This window comes from Mastigoproctus giganteus, chromosome 4, assembly GCF_048544385.1.
Source record: "Mastigoproctus giganteus isolate SK-2022 chromosome 4, ASM4854438v1, whole genome shotgun sequence".
NCBI classification, from domain to species: Eukaryota; Metazoa; Arthropoda; class Arachnida; order Uropygi; family Thelyphonidae; genus Mastigoproctus; species Mastigoproctus giganteus.
Window position 1 is genome coordinate 190719961 of NC_143578.1, and position 19003 is coordinate 190738963.

The window sequence follows — 19003 nt, forward strand, 5'->3', positions numbered from 1 at the left end:
TCTGTAAAGCAATATAAATTGAGAATAAATTACTATTTATACTAAGCCATAATAGCAAGCAAAAGTATTTCTCTCAGAGAAATACAACTGCTTTCATAATTCCTACAGTTCAACTATTTTTAATTCCACAATATCCTCACGCAAGTTCTCAGACCACATTATACAAATCCATCGAGACAAGTACCCTTCATTATCACATTCATTAGTAGTGCTCTTTGTAATATCTTCCAATACACTTGTAAATATGACAAAAACTGGTAAGAAAATTTTGTTTAATATTCCTTAAAAAAAAAAAAAAAAAAAAAAAACCCACATGATTCAAACTGAAGTACAATAGCAATTGCTCCTTCACCTGATTGATTACCAAATAGCAAAATATAATTTTTAGCAATGATTATCTTTTCTCTTCCTAACCATTAAACACTGACATCTAAAACTGCTAACGGATTTCAAATAAGTTTTCAGTATGAAAACTATTACATAGACTATAGCACAAAGTGAAATCACAACAAAATAGTATCAACTATATCTTCATGATAAGCATTTCATAATCTGAGCGGAATGGCAGTAGAAACAACAGTACCACCTGTCCACAAACTGGCCATCCCACATTGTTAAATAAGAGCACCTCAAAGCCAACCGTATGGTTGCATATACATCATTAGAAACCACATCATTAGGAAGCCTGAGTTTGAAGTCACATTGCAAATGGAAGACTAATACTAAGCATACTCAATCTCCCAAGTCTTGATGTTGCTATCTTGACCTGTAGATACCAATGTATTATTATCCAGCCATAAAACTTTTGTAATTTGGCTCTGTGGATGTGCCTCTAGAAATGAATAAAATAAATTCAATTAGTCTTATGTTATGAACTAATTTGTTATTGTTACTAAAGAGACTACATTAATTTATTTTTAAAAATAAAAAAGCTATATAATATATGATATTGTATTGTGGCTGAGTGGGCAAGCCTGAGGGTAAAGAAATACTTGTGTTTAAGTAACTATGGTTCAAACCCATGTGATGTTCTTATAGTCTCTCTACCGTGTGAATTCCTCTGACCGCATATAGTTGTTCCAGAGTAAAAAATGGAAATTTTACTTTATTTATAGGGTAGAAACGAAACAGAACAACTTAACTAAAAATGACTGAGATAAATTTATTCCGCTGCACTGACCTTGGTTGGTTTGGTTGGAGGCTCCATGGTGTATCACTTCTTATGGTTATAGCAGTTAGACTGTGTATTTTGTGTAGACCAGAGGTTCCCTACCTTTTTAGATCTTTGTAGTTGTGGCATGTGATGCAATGCAAATTTATGAGCTTATGCAGCATCAGCCAAAAAAAAAAATTCACACCATTCCCTCCAAATGCCTGTCCAGTTCTTCCTTAAATTTATTTAACCTATCAACTTCCACAACGACAGATGGAAGTTTGTTCCAGCAATTAACCACTGGCTAAAGGCAAATTTCCACACATCTATTCTACATGTCTTTTCTTAATTTGAATTTATGCCCCCTTAGGTTCGTAATCTGAACAAGTGGAAGGATCCCATCAGAATTCAGCGTGCTCAATCCATTCAAGGCCTTATACACCTCAATCAGATCACCGCGCAGGTGCCTAGTCTCCAGCCACTGCAATTTGCAGAACTTAAGCCTCTCTTGGTAAGAGGATCCCTTCATTCCACTCACCAATCTTGTTGCCCTTCTCTATACACGCTCAAGCAAATCTACATCCTTCCTAAAATGAGGCCTCCAGACCTGTACGCAGTACTCAAGGCGTGGCCTGGCCATTGCCTTATACAGAGGGACAATCACCTTTTCCCTGCTAGCAAAATTCCTATATATCATTGACAAAACCCCATGACCTGCCCTGGCAGTCTGTCTACATTGCTCAGAAAACTTCATATCTGACTGCACAATTACTCCCAGGTCTTTTTAATTTTCTACCACCTTAAGTGTAGTACCACACAGTTGGTACGTTTCTCTGGGGTTACTTCTACCCATATGCAGTACTTTGCATTTGTCAAGGTTAAACTTCAGTTGCCACTTCTTAGCTCATCTGCCCAAATTATCTAGATCCTGTTGCAGTAGCACACTGCCATTATTGTCATTAACAACCCCGCCAACCTTTGTATCATCTGCAAACTTCAACACTAAGTCTGATATACCTTCATGAATATCATTGATAAATATACAAAACGACAGAGGACCCAACACTGTGGGACTCCATTAATAACATTAGTCCACGAAGAGTGGGTCTTCCCCCACTCAACCATCCTTTTATCCATTGTAGCAACTTACCCTTAATACCATTCTGCTCCAATTTGTACAATAGTCTTCCATGTGCAAGTGTCAAAAGCTTTCCTGAAATCCAAATATATGATATCAAAATTATTTTTTGTAACCACATCATTGTATGATTACTTTGCCAAATCCTTCCCATTTAGAATTTGCTGTTGGTAACACAGTTACTCCTACTGTAGTGACCTTTATGATAGTTACTTCTGTAAATAAATTCCACATCAATACACTGTGATCACTGCCACCTAGTTGTTCTTTTATCTGAAGATTCTTAATGCACGAAGGATCACTGCTTATAATGAGATTGAGAGTATTGCTTTCTCCTGCCGCTTCTCTATAATGCTGATGTAGAAAACAATCATCCAAAAGCTATTGTGTGAGTGACCAATCAAGAAGTCACAGTCAATATCTGGAAAGGTCAAAACCCCTATTATAAGACAATCTGATTTGCTGACTCACTCCATTTGTCTGTATAGCTGTCACAGTCATAGTACTCAGCAGAGTCATTAGGCCTACAATACCCTCTACTCATTATTTTTTTGTTCCCAGAACTTATTAGCATTAGCTGAGACATATGATGCAAGAATGCAAGCTTATACAGCATGAGCAAAAAAAAAAAAAAAAAAACCTTACAATATCATCCATCCAGTCGCTCCAAATGCTTGTCTGGTTCAGCCTTAAATTTATTTAAGCTATCAACTTCCACAACAACAGATGGAAGTCCGTTCCAGCAATCAACCACCTGCACATCTGTTCTACAACTCTTTCCTCAATTTGAATCTATGCCCACTCAGGTTCTTAATCTGAGGAAGCAGAAGTATTGCATCAGCAGTGAGCCTGCTCAAACCATTCAAGGCCTTATACACCTCAATCAGATTACCTTGCAGGTGCCTTGTCTCCAAATGTTGCAACTTGCAGAACTTTAGCCTCTCTTGGTAAGAGCACCCCTTTGTTCCTCTCACCAATCTTGTTTCCCTTCTCTGTACTCATTCTAGCAACTCTACAATCTTCCTAAAATGAGGCCTCCAGATCTGTACACAGTACTCAAGGTGTGATCTGACCATTGCCTTTTACTAGCAGAGACAAGGAGGTGTCTCTGCTAGTAAAATTCCTATATATCACTGACAAAACTCCATGACATGCTCTGGCAACCTACACAATTACCCCCAGGTATATTGCATTTTCCACCTCCCTGAGTGTAGTACCACATAGTTGGTATGTTTCGTTTGGGTTACTGCTACCCATATGCAGTACTTTGCATTTGTCAATGTTAAACGTCAGTTGCCACTTCTCAGCCCATCTGCCTAACTTTTCTAGATCCTGTTGCAGTAGCATACTGTCTTTACCAACCCTGCAAACCTTTGTATCATCTGTTGTTGGACATTAAACCTGATATACCTTCATTGATATCATTGATAAATACACAAAACAACAATAGGCCCAGCACTGAACCCTGGGGGACTCCACTAATAACATTAGTTCATGTAGAGCAGTGTCCATTTATTACCACTCTCTGCCATCTGCTCATCCATTGTAGCAACTTGCCTTTAATGCCATTCTGCTCCAATTTGTACAGCAGTCTTCCACGTGCAACAGTATCAAAAGCTTTCCTGAAATTCAAGTATATGACATCATACCATACTGAACTCAATAATGCCGTGGTCACCCATATCAACTGGATGCACTTCCTTAGATTTTATATATTCTTCTATATCCCTGCTATGGCTGTATTCAACAAATTAACCAGTACTTCAAATATGTCAAATTTATTTAATATGCATCAGGGTTGGCCAACAAGTCGATTGCGGCTTTAATTTTGGTCGATCATGTCACGACGAATTTTAAATATACAAAGAAAATAGATCAGTCAAAATCTAAATGTTGTTATTATTATGCGCCCCACTGCATACACTTATTACAGATCCGTTGAACCACGTGACTACACTTGTTGCCAAGCAACCACTAGGCGTCTCTTATGAAAATTCATGCAGTTATGTTGTGGAGAGAATAGTGTATGTGTCAAATTCTTATTTAAATTATTTAATATTAATAATTGGACAGTACTTATACGTTAATTTGATAACCTTTGATTTAAAACGAATACTACGAAAAACAAGTAAAATGTATAATTTTCATCAAGAATGGGAACTAGAATACTTTTTTGTAATGATAAAAGAAAAATGTTGTTTGATTTGCAATGCTTCCGTGGCTATACTCAAAAAAGGAAATTTTGAAAGGCACTTCAACACACTCCATGGTAAATGCCAATCGGATCTTCCACCTAATAGTGATCTTAGAAAAAATAAAATAACTTAAATCCAGATTATTTGCACAATTAAATTTCTTCATGACACCTAATTTACAATCTAAAGCAGTAATTGAAGCATCATTTAAAGTGAGTCTTCTTGCAAAAAAATGCAAACCATTTTGATGGTGAATTCATCAAAGATGCATTTTTAGAAATAACAGATTCTCTTTTTGAAAATTTTAAGAACAAAAATGAAATTAAAAGTGCTCTTCAAGATTTGCAATTATCTTGAATACTGTGATGTAAAAAAATGAGTAAAAAATGCAAGCGAACAATTGCTTGCTCATATTGCTCATTGTGTCTCCTTTTCTTTACAACTGGATGAATCTACAGACGTCAGTGATACAGCTAAATTGCTCGTTTTTATTTGTATGGTTTTTGATAATTCTGCCACTAGAGAAGAATTGCTGGTATGGTTTCGTTGAAAGAAAGAACTAGAGGTCTTGATATATTTAACGCATTCAAAAAATTTTATTCAAAAAATTAAATTACCACTATTTAAGCTCGTATCAATAACAACATATGGAGCTAGAGCAATAACGGGGCATCTTAACGGATTCATTGCATTGTGCCAAAAGGATGATGAATTCCCAGATTTTGAGTTACCAATGTATCATCCACCAACAAGTGTTAGCCAGCAAAAGATTAAATACTAAAATACAGGTGTTATGGACATAGCTTTTGAAATCATGAATTCCATCAGAAATTCATGAAATGTCTCTTCGAAGGAGACATTTCAAAATGCAACAACTCTGTGAAAATGAACCAGATCTGATATTACACACAGATGTGAGATGAGTGAGTCGGAATAAGTTTCTACAGAGATTTCGAAATTTACTGAATGAAATTTAAAAAATTTTTGATCAAAGGGGAGATGATTATCAGCAGCTACAATATGTGGAGTGGTTGTGTGAGCTGGCTTTTTTGGAATATTTTACCAGTAAATTAAGTGATCTGAATTTGGAATTACAAGGAAAAAATAAAAATGTGGGTGACATGATTATTAGTATTTCTGCAATGGATAAGGATCTCAAAGAAAAAAATTTGATCATTTGTAGAAATATTATTTATCATTATTATTAGCTGATTGTGCAAGGAAGCCTGAGGCTTATGCTGCACTAGCCAAAAAAAAAAAAAAAAAAATTTACCCTGTGTGTGAGAGAGAAGTAGGAGGAAAATCACCAAGAAAGAGAAGAATGATGATATCCAGCTCAGGACCCTGGGTGTGCCAAGCCCATACTCACCAGATGTGATATCCTGTTTTGAGTTTAATAATGAGAAATATGTATATGATTTTGAAACCAGATTCGGTGATTTTAAAACAATTGAAGAAACATTGTTCAATATATTTCTTATCCATTTAATGTCGACTTAGATACGTAACAAATTGCAGGAAAAAAAAAAAAAAAAAACGCTGAGATTTTTCACATAGAGAAAATATTACTTGAAAATGATATTATTACATTTTGAAACAATATCTTCCTAAAAGCTAGACCATCAGAAAAAACTTTTGGAAATATGTTTGCCAAGAGAAGTACCCAAATGTAAAAAAATGCTGTCAACTTTAGAAATTCCTGTTTTAGTTCCACACATCTATGCGAATCGGCCTTATCGTATTTGAAACAAACAAAGACGAAGAATTGCTGTACTCTTACAGACTTGCCTACAGAAGATTCTTTACTGTTGGCCTTATCACAGTATATCCCCGATTTTGAAAGCTTGGTAGATGACATGAAGACAATCTTCACATAAATGTTAAGAATTCTGAATTGTATTTAATTTTAAAATTTATAAGCAGCAATTTTCAATATGTGTTGATTAACTTTTTTTTTTTTAATCATGTGCAATGAAATTCTTGAGATGGTAGATCGCGGCACATTTTGAAGAAAAAAAGTAGATTGCGTCACAAATTAAGTTGGCCACCCCTGGTATACATGAACCTGTTTTTATCTTTAGTTACCCTAACACAGCCCCAAGCTACCAGTTTTCTGATCTATCTAAACACTGCCTCAATAGCATCAGGAAATATTTTTGCACCCTTTCTATTTAAGTGTATCCCATTCCTATAAAAGCAATCTCTCCTGTTAATATAGCACTGACACACTGAAAAAAATTCTACCCCATGAATCTTGCACAGTCTGTCCAGTGCCAAACTGACTGACAAGGCTTTTATCATGTACTTGACTTGATCATCACTCGTGAACCAGAACTGACTGACAAGTCAGTTCTGGTTCATGGGTGACGATCAGGTCTAGGGCTGACAGTACAGGAACTAGTAGCAGGAAGTGATCACAGAGTTCTGTTGTTGACAATGAACAGAGAGGTAGCAGTAGTTAAAGCCAAAGCCAACTGTGCAGCAGAAATGAAGTTCAGAGAGCTTTAGTATATATAGTACGTGTTTTTATTATTATTTTTTAATGACATCTCCATGACATAATGCACATTATAAAAAAAGTCCTAGTCACATTTCTATACAACAGGAGATATAGTTATGAGCTAGTATTTGTGAATATTAATTTAAATGACATATACATATATAGAAATTGCACATTATTCAAATCTGTTTTTAGTTACACACATAAGTGATTCAATATGGACACTTACTTTTTATATTAATATGTTTGGTTGGATGTTCCACATCCCATACTATAATGCCTGTATCCAGACTACCACTTGCTAAATGGAGGGAATCTGGTGACCATGATAAACAGTTTACACGAGCTGTATGAAAACACCAATCCAAGTTGTGGGCAGGCTAGGTATAAAAATTGCATTACATTCATCAATATTGAAGTTGATTTAAACATATTTACACAAAATAAGAATTTTACTTTATTTTTGGCAAATCTATTTTAACAAAGTATCACTAATTATTGCAAAATTGAAAAGAAAACCTCTTGCCCAAAACTGATTGTGAAACATGATACAATCAATTGATGACTGATTTGAGTCACCAGGCATTTTTCTATGGTCCAAGGGAAAGAACAACAGCTCCTTGAGCAATGTTTATGAGGCTGTCATTGCTGTGCTAAATAGTACAGCATGTTTAGAATGGTTTCATAACAACTTTCACAAAGTGCAACATGCTGCACTAGTACTGTACAAGAAGCAACTTACAGCAAAAATCATACAATCTTTAGAAATGTAGAGACATTTCTGCTCTCCAATTCCATAATTCACCCATAATTATTAGATATGTTAATATACTACCTGTGAAATTCCACTGCATTCTCAATATTATTAATACAGCCAGACAAAAAAAAAAAAAAAACAACAGCCAGATGCCCTGCGTGTACTTTAAGGAGGTATAAACTTGTACTTCCATGATAAATGCAAGCACATTACTGAAAAATCTTTACCCAGCATGTCTCTAACTTCCAAGCAAAACATTTTTTGGGAACAACTATTTTCATCCAAAATGGGATACTACCTTACATTAACTCATCCATTGCAAAATATCATTGGGCGAGTAATTTTTCTAACAAGTGCACGATTTCCTAGTGTTTCCCAATTACAAGACTTTGATCCATGTGGGTAATGTCAAAGACAGAACTTACTAAGAAAATATCCCAACTCCAATAAACTTGAAGGACAGCACAAGGAATGTCATGAATATTCCATAGGAAAGGCTGTGAGCAACAATTGACAATGTTATTCTTATAGCATATTGTTGACCAATTTTAATTTGATCAGTATGGCATGCACCATACCATTCAGTAACCTCCCAATTTGTGAACACCATGCATTTCTCAGATGTGGTTTATAAATCAGAGCGATTTTTCTTTGTGTGTAATATAAGAGGATGTGTGTCAAGAAGTGGTCTTAACAGGGTGTCCAACAAATCCACTTCCATAGGATTAGTTGGTTATTTGACAAAATACTGCAAAGCAAAGGAGGGAAAGTCATTGCAAATTATGGATTTTCAATATGAAATGTTGGAATGTTTTTAGCTAGAATGGAATATCCCATAAAAAGACAATTTTTCAGCACTATCCTCTTGACATATCAATAGCAAAGAAGTGTTTCAAGTCAATAACCCATACTTACAGGGCCCCACACAGGTTTGTGCAGTACTGTACACTCTCGGTGTATCAATATTAAAAGGTTTGTTTGTTAGTTGGTTTTTAGGAGCATTAGCAACTAAGGCCATATTGCTCCGGGGATATGCGGTGGTCATTCCCTGACCTTTCCGCATCCTCTGTATTTGGTGGTCATGGGCTCGAACCCTTGTCTAATAATATTAAAAGGTGCTGGAGATATTGCCAATTTGACGTGGCAACGAAACAGATGTTTCCAGAGTAGTGATATCATTATTGAATGCATATAGAAATGTTTCTGTGTGACCAACAGGTGTGTACAGTATTGCAGAAATCTGTGTGAAGTTGCATACATATGCAAGTATGGTTCACTGAATTGCAACACCTGCCATACTTGAAACATTTTTGCTATTGATGTCAAGAGGGTAGGTCTGTAATGGCTCATCCTAGTTAAAAAATTCAACACTTCAGATTGAATACCCTGTATATCATACACTGTGTTTGATATATATACACACACAGGAAAAACAAAGTTTAGTATAGTAAACTTTGTATTATACTATGCCACAATAGAATGAGATGCAACTATTGATAAACTTTCATCCCAAAATCTACCATGGTCTGGCTCCAAGGTTACCAAACTTGGTAGTGTGCACTTACCTGTATGAGACATTGTTTTCAGAGTTTTTTGAAAAATTCTTATACCCTGTACTGTACCATCAGCAAACTGTGCACACACTGAGAGCAGAAATGAAGTTTTTCATAATTGTGTTTGGATACCTTTATTATAATATATATATATATTTTTTTTTTTTTTTTTATGTGCTTCTATGAGTTGGTATTTGTGAATATTTGCCTCACAAATGCCAAATCTAGCCCTAACCTATGACTTCACAAAAAGCAATACTGTCCACCCTACACCATTCATTAAAGAATATATCTTAGATTTGACAAATGTCACAGCCTGAAAGATCTACTTCCAATTTTAAGGGGGATTTTTAACCTCCAAAAGAAGGGCTAAACATGTAGAACCTCTCTGTTGTTATTAAGATGTAGAATTTGAAAGGCCTTCCCTTTTATTGCATATTAATTTACTATTGATCTGCCTTTTAAAACATCTTCTAGAGTACAGACCACCCCCCCACACTGCAGTATAAAAAGAACTTTTCATTTTAACAAAGTTGAATGAACTTTCTCACTCCATAAGAATGTCAGAAGATAGAGGTGAAGAAGCTATTTGTTAAATAAAGTTGAAAATTAGTGGTTAATAGCAATATTACCTTTTTGTACATTTTTTTCTGGTTATCTTATTATTAGTTTTGTTTAATTATATTATGCTTTGTGTTGTTCCACTTGCATGACATGAACTGATATCTTCACATAGAAATAGTTCTATACAGAATTCATACTGTACAGCCAGTATAATGCTTTCTGCCACTATACACTGCTATCACATGCATGAAAACACTCAATGACAATAACAACAAAGTGGGGGTGTTTGAATGTTGAAGATAAGTGGCACGTTAATCAGTTGTCTGATATTGAGAGATATTTATTATGGAATTAAAATGTAAATACTGTATAGGTAAAGGAAGAAAAAATTATTCATTCAGTAGATAAATCAGTGTAGAAAAATTAATATTGTAGAGAAAGAAAATGTTCTCTGAATTAACAGATATGCAGGTTTCTACATTTCAACAGCCAATCATTAGTTAGAATTTTTAAATGACAATTGAGAATGAGAGCTTGCATGAATGAAGTTCTGAAGGCTCAGTCACTCTTCTGATTAAATACAGAGAGTAAGGCTTAAGGAAAGTTTTCCTAGGAGCCAATATAAATTGGCTTCGATTATTTTACGATCCACAGGTGCCAAGAATTTAAAGAATCTAAACACAAATGGGAGTTAGTTTCAAGAAGAAAATTAACTGTTATTCTAAAATTAAGCTAGTTAGTCAAAAGGTTTTTTTTTTTTTTTTTTTAATATAAAAATTATCACACCTGTACGTTTAAATATGTTTAAAAATGAAGTTAACATTATCTGCCTTATATTTGTTTATGAAGGTGGCTGGCTACCTTAGTTTAGTTTGCTTATCAGTGTGCTGTTGTTGTTGTTTTTGGTTTTTAGGAGCATTAGCAACTAAGGCCATATTGCTCCAGGATATGCGGTGGTCATTCCTTAACCTTTCCGCATCCTCCGTATTTGGTGGTAACGGGCTCGAACCCCGGTCTAATCAAGAAGCGTGTGCTACGCACTGCTGCTCCTTCCCACCTGGCTACGGAGGCGCCGCTTATCAGTGTGCAATGAAGTGCTCAGTGTATTCTGAAACTGGCTGAAATAACTAAAGATGTTTAGATTATGTTACATTATAGCTTGTACTGATGAGAGGGAACTTAGTGTATCCTTTCCCTTTTAGCACCTAATGTCCAACTTAGTGGGACATTAGGTGCTAAAAGGGAGATCTTAGGTCTTGAAGAACATTTATCTTAAAAATAACAGTAAAATTTCATTTCCAATTATTTGTCAAAAATTCTGTTTATGCGAGGGAGGGCTGCAGTTCATTGTACAGAATAAGAAAGTGAAAATTGTTTAATATTACTACTTATTGCTTGTGAAATTTTTTAGGAGAATATGACAATTTGAGTTTTGATATCTGTTGCATTCCATTGGTGAATAAAAAAAAAAAACAACAAAAAAAGAAAACGGTACGTTAGTAATACTAAACAAAACTTTTTGTTGATATCTTTCAAACTCAGCAGCCTACACTGACATTGATCTTTATGTCTGGAGGCTCAAGCCAATCAACAACCTGTGCCTACAATGTGGGTTAATTAAGTAGGTGATATGTCCCTTAACTGGACTCACAGTAAGGAGCATTTGGATACTTTCAATTCCAATACCTATATAAAAAGTATATATCCTGACATTTGCTGCTTCCTTGAACTGGAATAAAATAGTTACCTTCTGTTTTTTGATATATTGGTAAAGAAGACTGTCCCCTCTTTCTTTGCCAGTGGATCCAAAAAAAAAAAAAAAAAAAAAAAAAATCTCACTGACACTGTGACCCCGACTAAATTTACCATTCGAATAATGCTCTCTCCCAAGGAAGAAATATGGGAAAAAACTGCCATCTACTTTTCAATACCACCCATGGGTAGGTGAAATGGGCTACAGAGTTCCTCAACATTCGAATTCTTGGGATTTCTCTGAGCTGACTGAGTTTCCAGCTTTTGTCAAGTAAATTCATCCTTAGCACTGGATATTTCAGGCCAAGTGTAACAGGTTTGGCCAGCGTTGAATCCAGGGGGGTCACCAGCGGCAAGTTTTACCCCTGGTGGAATAAAATACCCCCACCAGATGAAAATTGGTAAATTTTATTTTATAAAACACGAATTCAATAAATTTATATCAAATAAGAACAACACGACAAATCACATCTAGAACTCAAGTGTGGCACTTGTTAGGTGGTACATGGGGAAAATAAATCACTAAAATTTTCAAAATAATTAAATGAGCAATATTTCCGGCAGCACAAATTGCAACTAAAAGCCACTATTTCAAGTGTCTGCATTTTCGTTTTATGGTTTTCAGGTTTCTTTTATTTTCACACAAACCATCTCTAGATAGTGTGAAACACTATCTAGGGATGGTTTGTGTCTTCTTGCGACTAATTCCTTGTTTGTATATCGCAAAAAAAAAAAAAAAAACTGCAGACCACAAATGGGCCTGACAGACGCTTTTGTAATTATAAAGTGTCCCACAGCTTTCAAGGAGGGAAGGCTAAATATCTGGGCAGAGAGGAGAGGCTACTGCAGCCACTAATTCAATTGTCGGCAGTTTTGCTTCATGGTTTTCACATTCCCTTTATTTGTTTTTTTCACAGCAAGAATCTACTTGTGGCTAATTCTTCCTTTGTATACCACAAACAAGACTGTTTGGTCACAGCCAATAAACAATACATTTTATAACCTTTTTATTATATATTCATTTGTATTGCAAGATTGCATGAAGATAAACTTAGAGGACCCGAAGGAGTTATTGGAAAAATTAATAAATGATACACTTAAAGAAAAAGCAAAGAATATTTGATTATAATTTGTATAATATTTTTTTTTTTTTTTTTTGCAAATTTTAATCAGTAATTTTCATATTATTAAATTGTGATTATTGTCAGTAATGTGGTTTTTGTGAACTGACTATTAGTATTTAGATGTTAAATAATAAATATTTCCTTTTGTTTCCTATTTTGGTTTCTCATATTCTGCATAATCTGTATATTTATATATATGCATATTTCGTATTTCTTCGATTCTAAGATGCCACCGATTGTAAGATGCACCTTAATTTCAGTACCACTAACAGAAAAAAGCTCGATTCTAAGAAAAAATAAAATAAAATGCTAAAATATGTCTAACAAACTTTTTTTTTTATAATAGAATTCAATTTACTAACAACAATAGTATTTATCAATAGGTAAGTTATTCATCACTTCTTTCTGAATCTTCTGAGCCATTGTTATCTTCATTATCCCATAATAGGCTTGGCACACCCAGGGTCTTGAGCTGGATATCATTATTCTTCTCTCTTTTACGAGGGAATTGCCCTCCTACTTCTCTCTCTCAGGGTACTCAATTTTTTTTTAGCTGGTGCAGCATAAGTCTCAGGCTTCCTTGCACCATATGGCTAATAATAATAAATCGTCTTCTGAGCCGTCGAGAGCATTGGTGATGCAACATTTTTTAAATGAGTGCTGCACTATTCTTTCTGGGATTAGCTTTCAAGCTGTTGATACCCATTCTGCCAAATTTGATGCTGGCGCTTTCTTAATTTTTCCAGAAGGTGTCAGCGGAAGGTTGTCAGTCAACAGCCAGGATTCATACTCCTTTCTCAAGTAATCCTTAAATGGTTTGTTGATTGAAACGTCGAGTGGCTGCAGTTGGCTAGTCATGCCACCAGGAATCACACCAAGTCACCACGTTTTTGCGCGATTTTATTTTTGACCAGTTCGGACAAATGTCCACAAAATGCATCAAGTACTAGCATGCTAGGTAGGTTACAAAGACTTCCAGGATGTCTATTCCACACAACATTTACCCAGTCTTCCATAATATCTGCCGACATCCATCTATTTTTTTGTGCATGCACAATAACATCATTGGGGAAAATTTCATTCTTCAGTATGGTTTTTCAATTTAAAATTAAATATGGTCGAAAGGTGGTTCTCGCTCGTACAGGCTACGAAAAGCAGCATATCACGGTGATGCGGGTGATGCATAGCATCACCGTGATACGCTGCTTTTTGTAGCCTGTGCCTATAATCTTGATTTCTTTAGCGTTGACGGTGTAATTTCGAGGTTATCGAAGAAGAGCAGGGTTTAATCAGCATTTCCAATTTGACTAAACTCAGTTTCTTTTTTCCCCCCTTAATTTCATCACCTGTCGCTGAAAGTTAATCAGCTTCTGTTGAAAGTCTGCAGGAATTTTTTGACAGATAGATGTTCGCCACCTTAACGATAATCCGCTACGACGCACGAGTCTGTCGCACCAGCCGCGACTGCACTTAAATTATTTTCTCTATTCCAAAGGATTTGGCAATTTCTCCGGCTTTCAATTGCATGGCTTGTCAAGTGATGGGTAATCTTTTGCGCATGTCTCCATTACAAAACACAGCTTCATTGACTTGTGGAAATCTCCCTTTCTTAGGTCCTGTAAAGCACTTGGTTGTTGCTTTGCACAAAAATGTGGAATTGTGATCATTTCTCAAACAATGAACATTTATTTCACTAATGTCAAAATGTTGACCCGCAGCTCTATTTCCATGTTCTTTTGCATACACAATAAATTTTCGTTTCAATGCGGCTTCATAGTGCAGTCTTTTTGACATTTTAATGTGCAATAAGGGTTCAAAATTAATGAAATACAGTAACTCCACTTCTTATGTACTTTCGAAGATACAAACAAAACTTCGTAGTTTTCGCTGTTATTTCACTATAAAGAAATAAGTGGCTTCACATTTCGAAAGCACGTGAAATCACCCAAGCTACTTTATTCTCCAATGGAATTGGAGAATGCGATAATGGTCAAACCTGGAGGTGGGGTTTCCGCTTAAAAACAAAACATGTGGTGCTGTGTGCAATACATGAAAAAAAAAAAAAAAAAAAAATTGCGATTCTAAGATGCACCCAGCTTTTAGAGGGGGGAAAAAGTGCGTCTTAGAATCGAAGAAATGTGGTATACAGTATTAGTAATGGCCACATGGTGCAAGGAAGCCCATGGCTTATGCTGCACCAGCCAAAAAAAATAATAATAATAAAAATTAAGAATAAAATAATTAATAAGAGAAAAGGAAATAGAAAACCCTCCTTCTGTAGGTAATTATCCAGCTGACCTTTGAAATTCCCAAACTGTCAGCCTTTACCACCTATGTAGGTAACTTATTACAGTAATTCATAACTCGCTAGCTAAAATAAAACTTCCTGCAATCCAATCTAAAGATCTCCCCCCCCCATAACTTGAAATTACGGCACCTAGTTCTAGAATCATAACTATGAAAATTTCATCCTCATACATTTTACTTATGCCTCTCAGAGCCTTAAACACCTCAATCAAGTCTTCTGCAAGGTGCCTAGTTACCAAGCTCTGCAACCCACATATTCAAAGTCTTTCCCGATATGGACACCCTTTTTGCTGATCTCACCAGGCAAGTTAACCATCTTTGGAGGAACTTTTCAACAAGCACAATGTCTTTCTTTCTTTAGGTGCAGTATCCATACTTGAATAAACACAGTATTCCAAGTGTGGTCTAACAGTTGCCTTATACACTGAGTGATCACTGAATTATGAGCACCTACCTAATATTTTGTAGGTCCTCCTTTTGCCCTCAGTACAGCAGCTATCCAACATGGCATTGATTCAACAAGATGTCGGAAGCATTTGGGAGGTATAGCCAACCAAGCAGTGCGTGTGTGTGTGTAATGCTTATTCGCCATTACTTATTCGAAGTAGTGCATAGTGCAATGTCATGGCAACTCGTTGTGAAGGTATTCACAATATGAGATGTAACTTAAACGATGCCGCTATTTCAAATTTGCTAAGCTTAATTAGCTGTGTATAAATGATGCAATTGCACTCAAATATACATAGTCTAATCTCTTTCGCAGTTTGAGGCTTAAGCCCTTAATGCATTAGTCTCACTTGCTAAAATAAAACTTTCTGCAATCCACTCTAAACATCTCTCCCCGTAACTTGAAATGATGGCCCCTTGTTTTAGAATCATTTATAACCGAAATTTCGTCCTCATTCATTTTGCTTATGCCTCTCAAAGCCTTAAACACCTGAATCAAGTATCCTTTAAGGTGCCTAGTGTTGTCTAACAATAGCCTTATACAATGGGATTATGACGTCTACTAGCAGTTGTTCGATACATCATTGATAGGACACCATGGGCCTTCCTTGCAACCTGTCTACAATGCTCAGAGAACTTATAGTCTGACTATATTGTAACACCCAAGTCCCTTTCTTCCACTATCAGCTTTAGTTCAAATCCACTGTGTATAAGTTATTTTGGGGTTACTGTTCCCAAGTGCAATACCTTACACTTTACTGGATTAAAGCATAGTTGCCATTTTTCTGACCATCCCGAAGAAGTTCTGCTTGGTGGGAATCTTACTACTCTACCAATCTTTACATCATCTGCAAATTCAGACATCATGCTCTCTATTCCTTCATTGATGTCATTTATGAAAATCAAAAACAACAGTGGCCCTAATGATCCTTGGGGAAACTCCCACTTATTACATCAACTCAATCTAAGGAATAACCATTTATCACAACCCTCTACCTCCTGCCCTAACCATATTAGTTTAAACATGATTTTCCCTTTACAAAACCATGCTGAGTATCCTTCAGAATTCCATTTCTATCTAAATGATCCTGAATTCAATTTTGATCATTGTCTCCATGGTTTTCCCTACTACTGAAGTTAGACTAACCAGCTGGTAATTTCCCACTTCAATCTTAGAACCACCCTTATGTATTGGAGGCACATTGGCACTTTTCCAATCCAACGGAATCACTCCAGAGTCCAGTGATGCTCGCATAATTAGCCTCAATGGTTCAATGCACTCACTTGCCGCCTCCCTTAAGATTATAGGGGATATGCCATCAACCCTAGGGGCCTTACTGGCCTGTAGGCTTGAAAGCTATTTTTTATTAAATAAACATGTGAAATTTCAAGATCATTAATTATATTTTTTTCAACTTCACTCACATAATTTCTCATTGACGTAAAGGGTTTTTCTTCTGTAAATATCGATGCAAAGTAACTGTTGAGTTCATCTGCACTTTAGCTGGAGTACCTAATACTATCCACTACACAAGTGTCCAATCTGGTTTTTTCTTCTCTTCTTTGCATTTATATATGTAAAGAATTCCTTACCCCCCCCCCCTCTTTGCTAGCCTAACCTGTTCTGAGGCACTATTACAGATCAATTTTTAGCTGTTATATGCTTCTGTGCTTTATTGCTCTGTAACTTTTCCACACTGCCTTTTTCTGCTCAAGTAATCTGGAAACTTCATTATTCATCCAACTTAGAAACCTCTTCATGGAGTATTTTTATGTTATACACACATTCAAAGCTTCTTTGAATGTGTGTATAACATAAAAGGTTTTCTTCTAGCTCCTCTTGGGTACCATTCTGTTATTTTCTTAGTCCATCTGTCATCATATGTTCGAGCTGCATCCTGCCCAAGCCCATTTTAGTTCTTTAGTTTTGATAAGGATGTCCTTTACTTGAGTTTGCTGCCTAATCCATGTGTTTCTCTTCTTATCTAACAGTCTGATTCCCAATATAATTCGTTCCATTCTTCACTGTGTAGTTCTCAGCTTCTCTTCCATTCTTTTGGCGAGTGCCCAAGTTTCACTTCCATAAGTCATAGTGGGGAGTATACATTGGTTCATTATTTTACGTTTCAAACAAATTGGGATATTGCTCCTCAGTATGTGACTATATTTCCTGAATGCTATCCATCCAAAATTTATTCTTCTCTTGACTTCAAGCCATTTATCATTATTACAGCTAATGACTTGTCCCAGATAAGTACTGTATTTCCCCATGCATAAGATGCACCTTTTTTCGAAGAATTTGGGGTCTAAATACTGGGTGCATCTTATACAGTGGTTGTAGATTTTTTTACTTGCATTTCCCGCTTTTTTGCAGTTGTTGTCTTTCCGCTCACTGTTTCGCACTTGTTACCGGTATATTAGGTTACGTTTTGCCACGTTCTGCCCAGAAATGGCTCAGAAAAGAATTTTGTACAGTGCTTAATTCAAGTTAAAAGTGATCCAGTTTGCAAAAATGAATGAAAATTGTGCTGCTGAACGTAAGTTTGGTCCTCCTCCTCCAACTGAGAAAACAATCCAAGACTGGCTATGGGAAGAAGAAACCCTACTGAAAACGCCATGGCAGAAGAAGGCCATGAGAGGCAAGTCAGCAAAATGGCCTGATTTAGAGAGAGAATTGAAGATATGGATTGAAGAGCAAAGGGCAATTGGAATTCCTGTGTTCACAAAGATGGTTCAGCATGAGGCAAGAAGAATTGCTGATGAAAAAAAGTTACTGATTTCAAAGGAGGACACAATTGGTGCTTTAGGTTCATGAAACGGAATGGACTAAGCATGTGTACATGCACCAGACTTGCCCAAAAGCTATGAGCAGAAGATCCTTGAATTTCACTGTTTTGTCATTCAATGTCGGAAGACACATCAGTTTGAGTTGGGACAGACTGCAAATATGGACGAAGTCCCCTTTCAATTTGATGTCCCAAGTAACAGAACTGTTGGTAAGAAGAGAATGAAAATGGTAACAGTGAAGACAGTTGTTCTACTTGTTGTGCCGACGGAACCAAGCTGCCTTTTCTATGCTGATTTTCAAACACAAAACAATGCCAAAAGAAGACATTCCTCGCGGAATGATTGCCCACGTTCATGACAAGGATTGGATGGATCAGGATGGGATGAAGATCTGGTTGGAGAAAGTTTGGAGCAGGAGACCAGGTGGGCTCTTACACAAACCTGCCCTATTGCTACTTGATCAGTTCAGGGCACAAAACAAAAAACACAAGGAAGATTGCTGCAGAGCAAAAAACAAAACTTGCCGCCATTCCTGGAGGCTCGACATACCAGCTCCAACCACTTGATGTCAGCATTAACAAACCTTCAAAGCTGCCATGAGAGACGAATGGAACCAATGGATGAAGTCTTCTGGGGACAATTTGACACCAGCAGGAAGAGTGAAGAAACCAACTATAGGAGAAGTTTGTACCTGGGTGAAAAGATCCTGGGATAATATCAAGATTG

The 19003-nt window shown here is 36.2% G+C and overlaps 1 protein-coding gene across 1 annotated transcript in view; it reads right to left on the minus strand.

Moving 5' to 3' along the window:
• Positions 1-296: 296 nt before the first annotated feature.
• Positions 297-19003, minus strand: part of flr (actin-interacting protein 1 flr) — a 302812-nt gene continuing 284105 nt past the window's right edge. Inside the window, exons 15-16 of the mRNA XM_090371946.1 lie at positions 7216-7366; positions 297-832 (exon numbers count right to left, since the gene is read on the minus strand). Coding sequence (XP_090228072.1) covers positions 723-832; positions 7216-7366 — 261 coding nt within the window. The 3' untranslated portion in view covers positions 297-722. The remainder of the gene's footprint in view (positions 833-7215; positions 7367-19003) is intronic.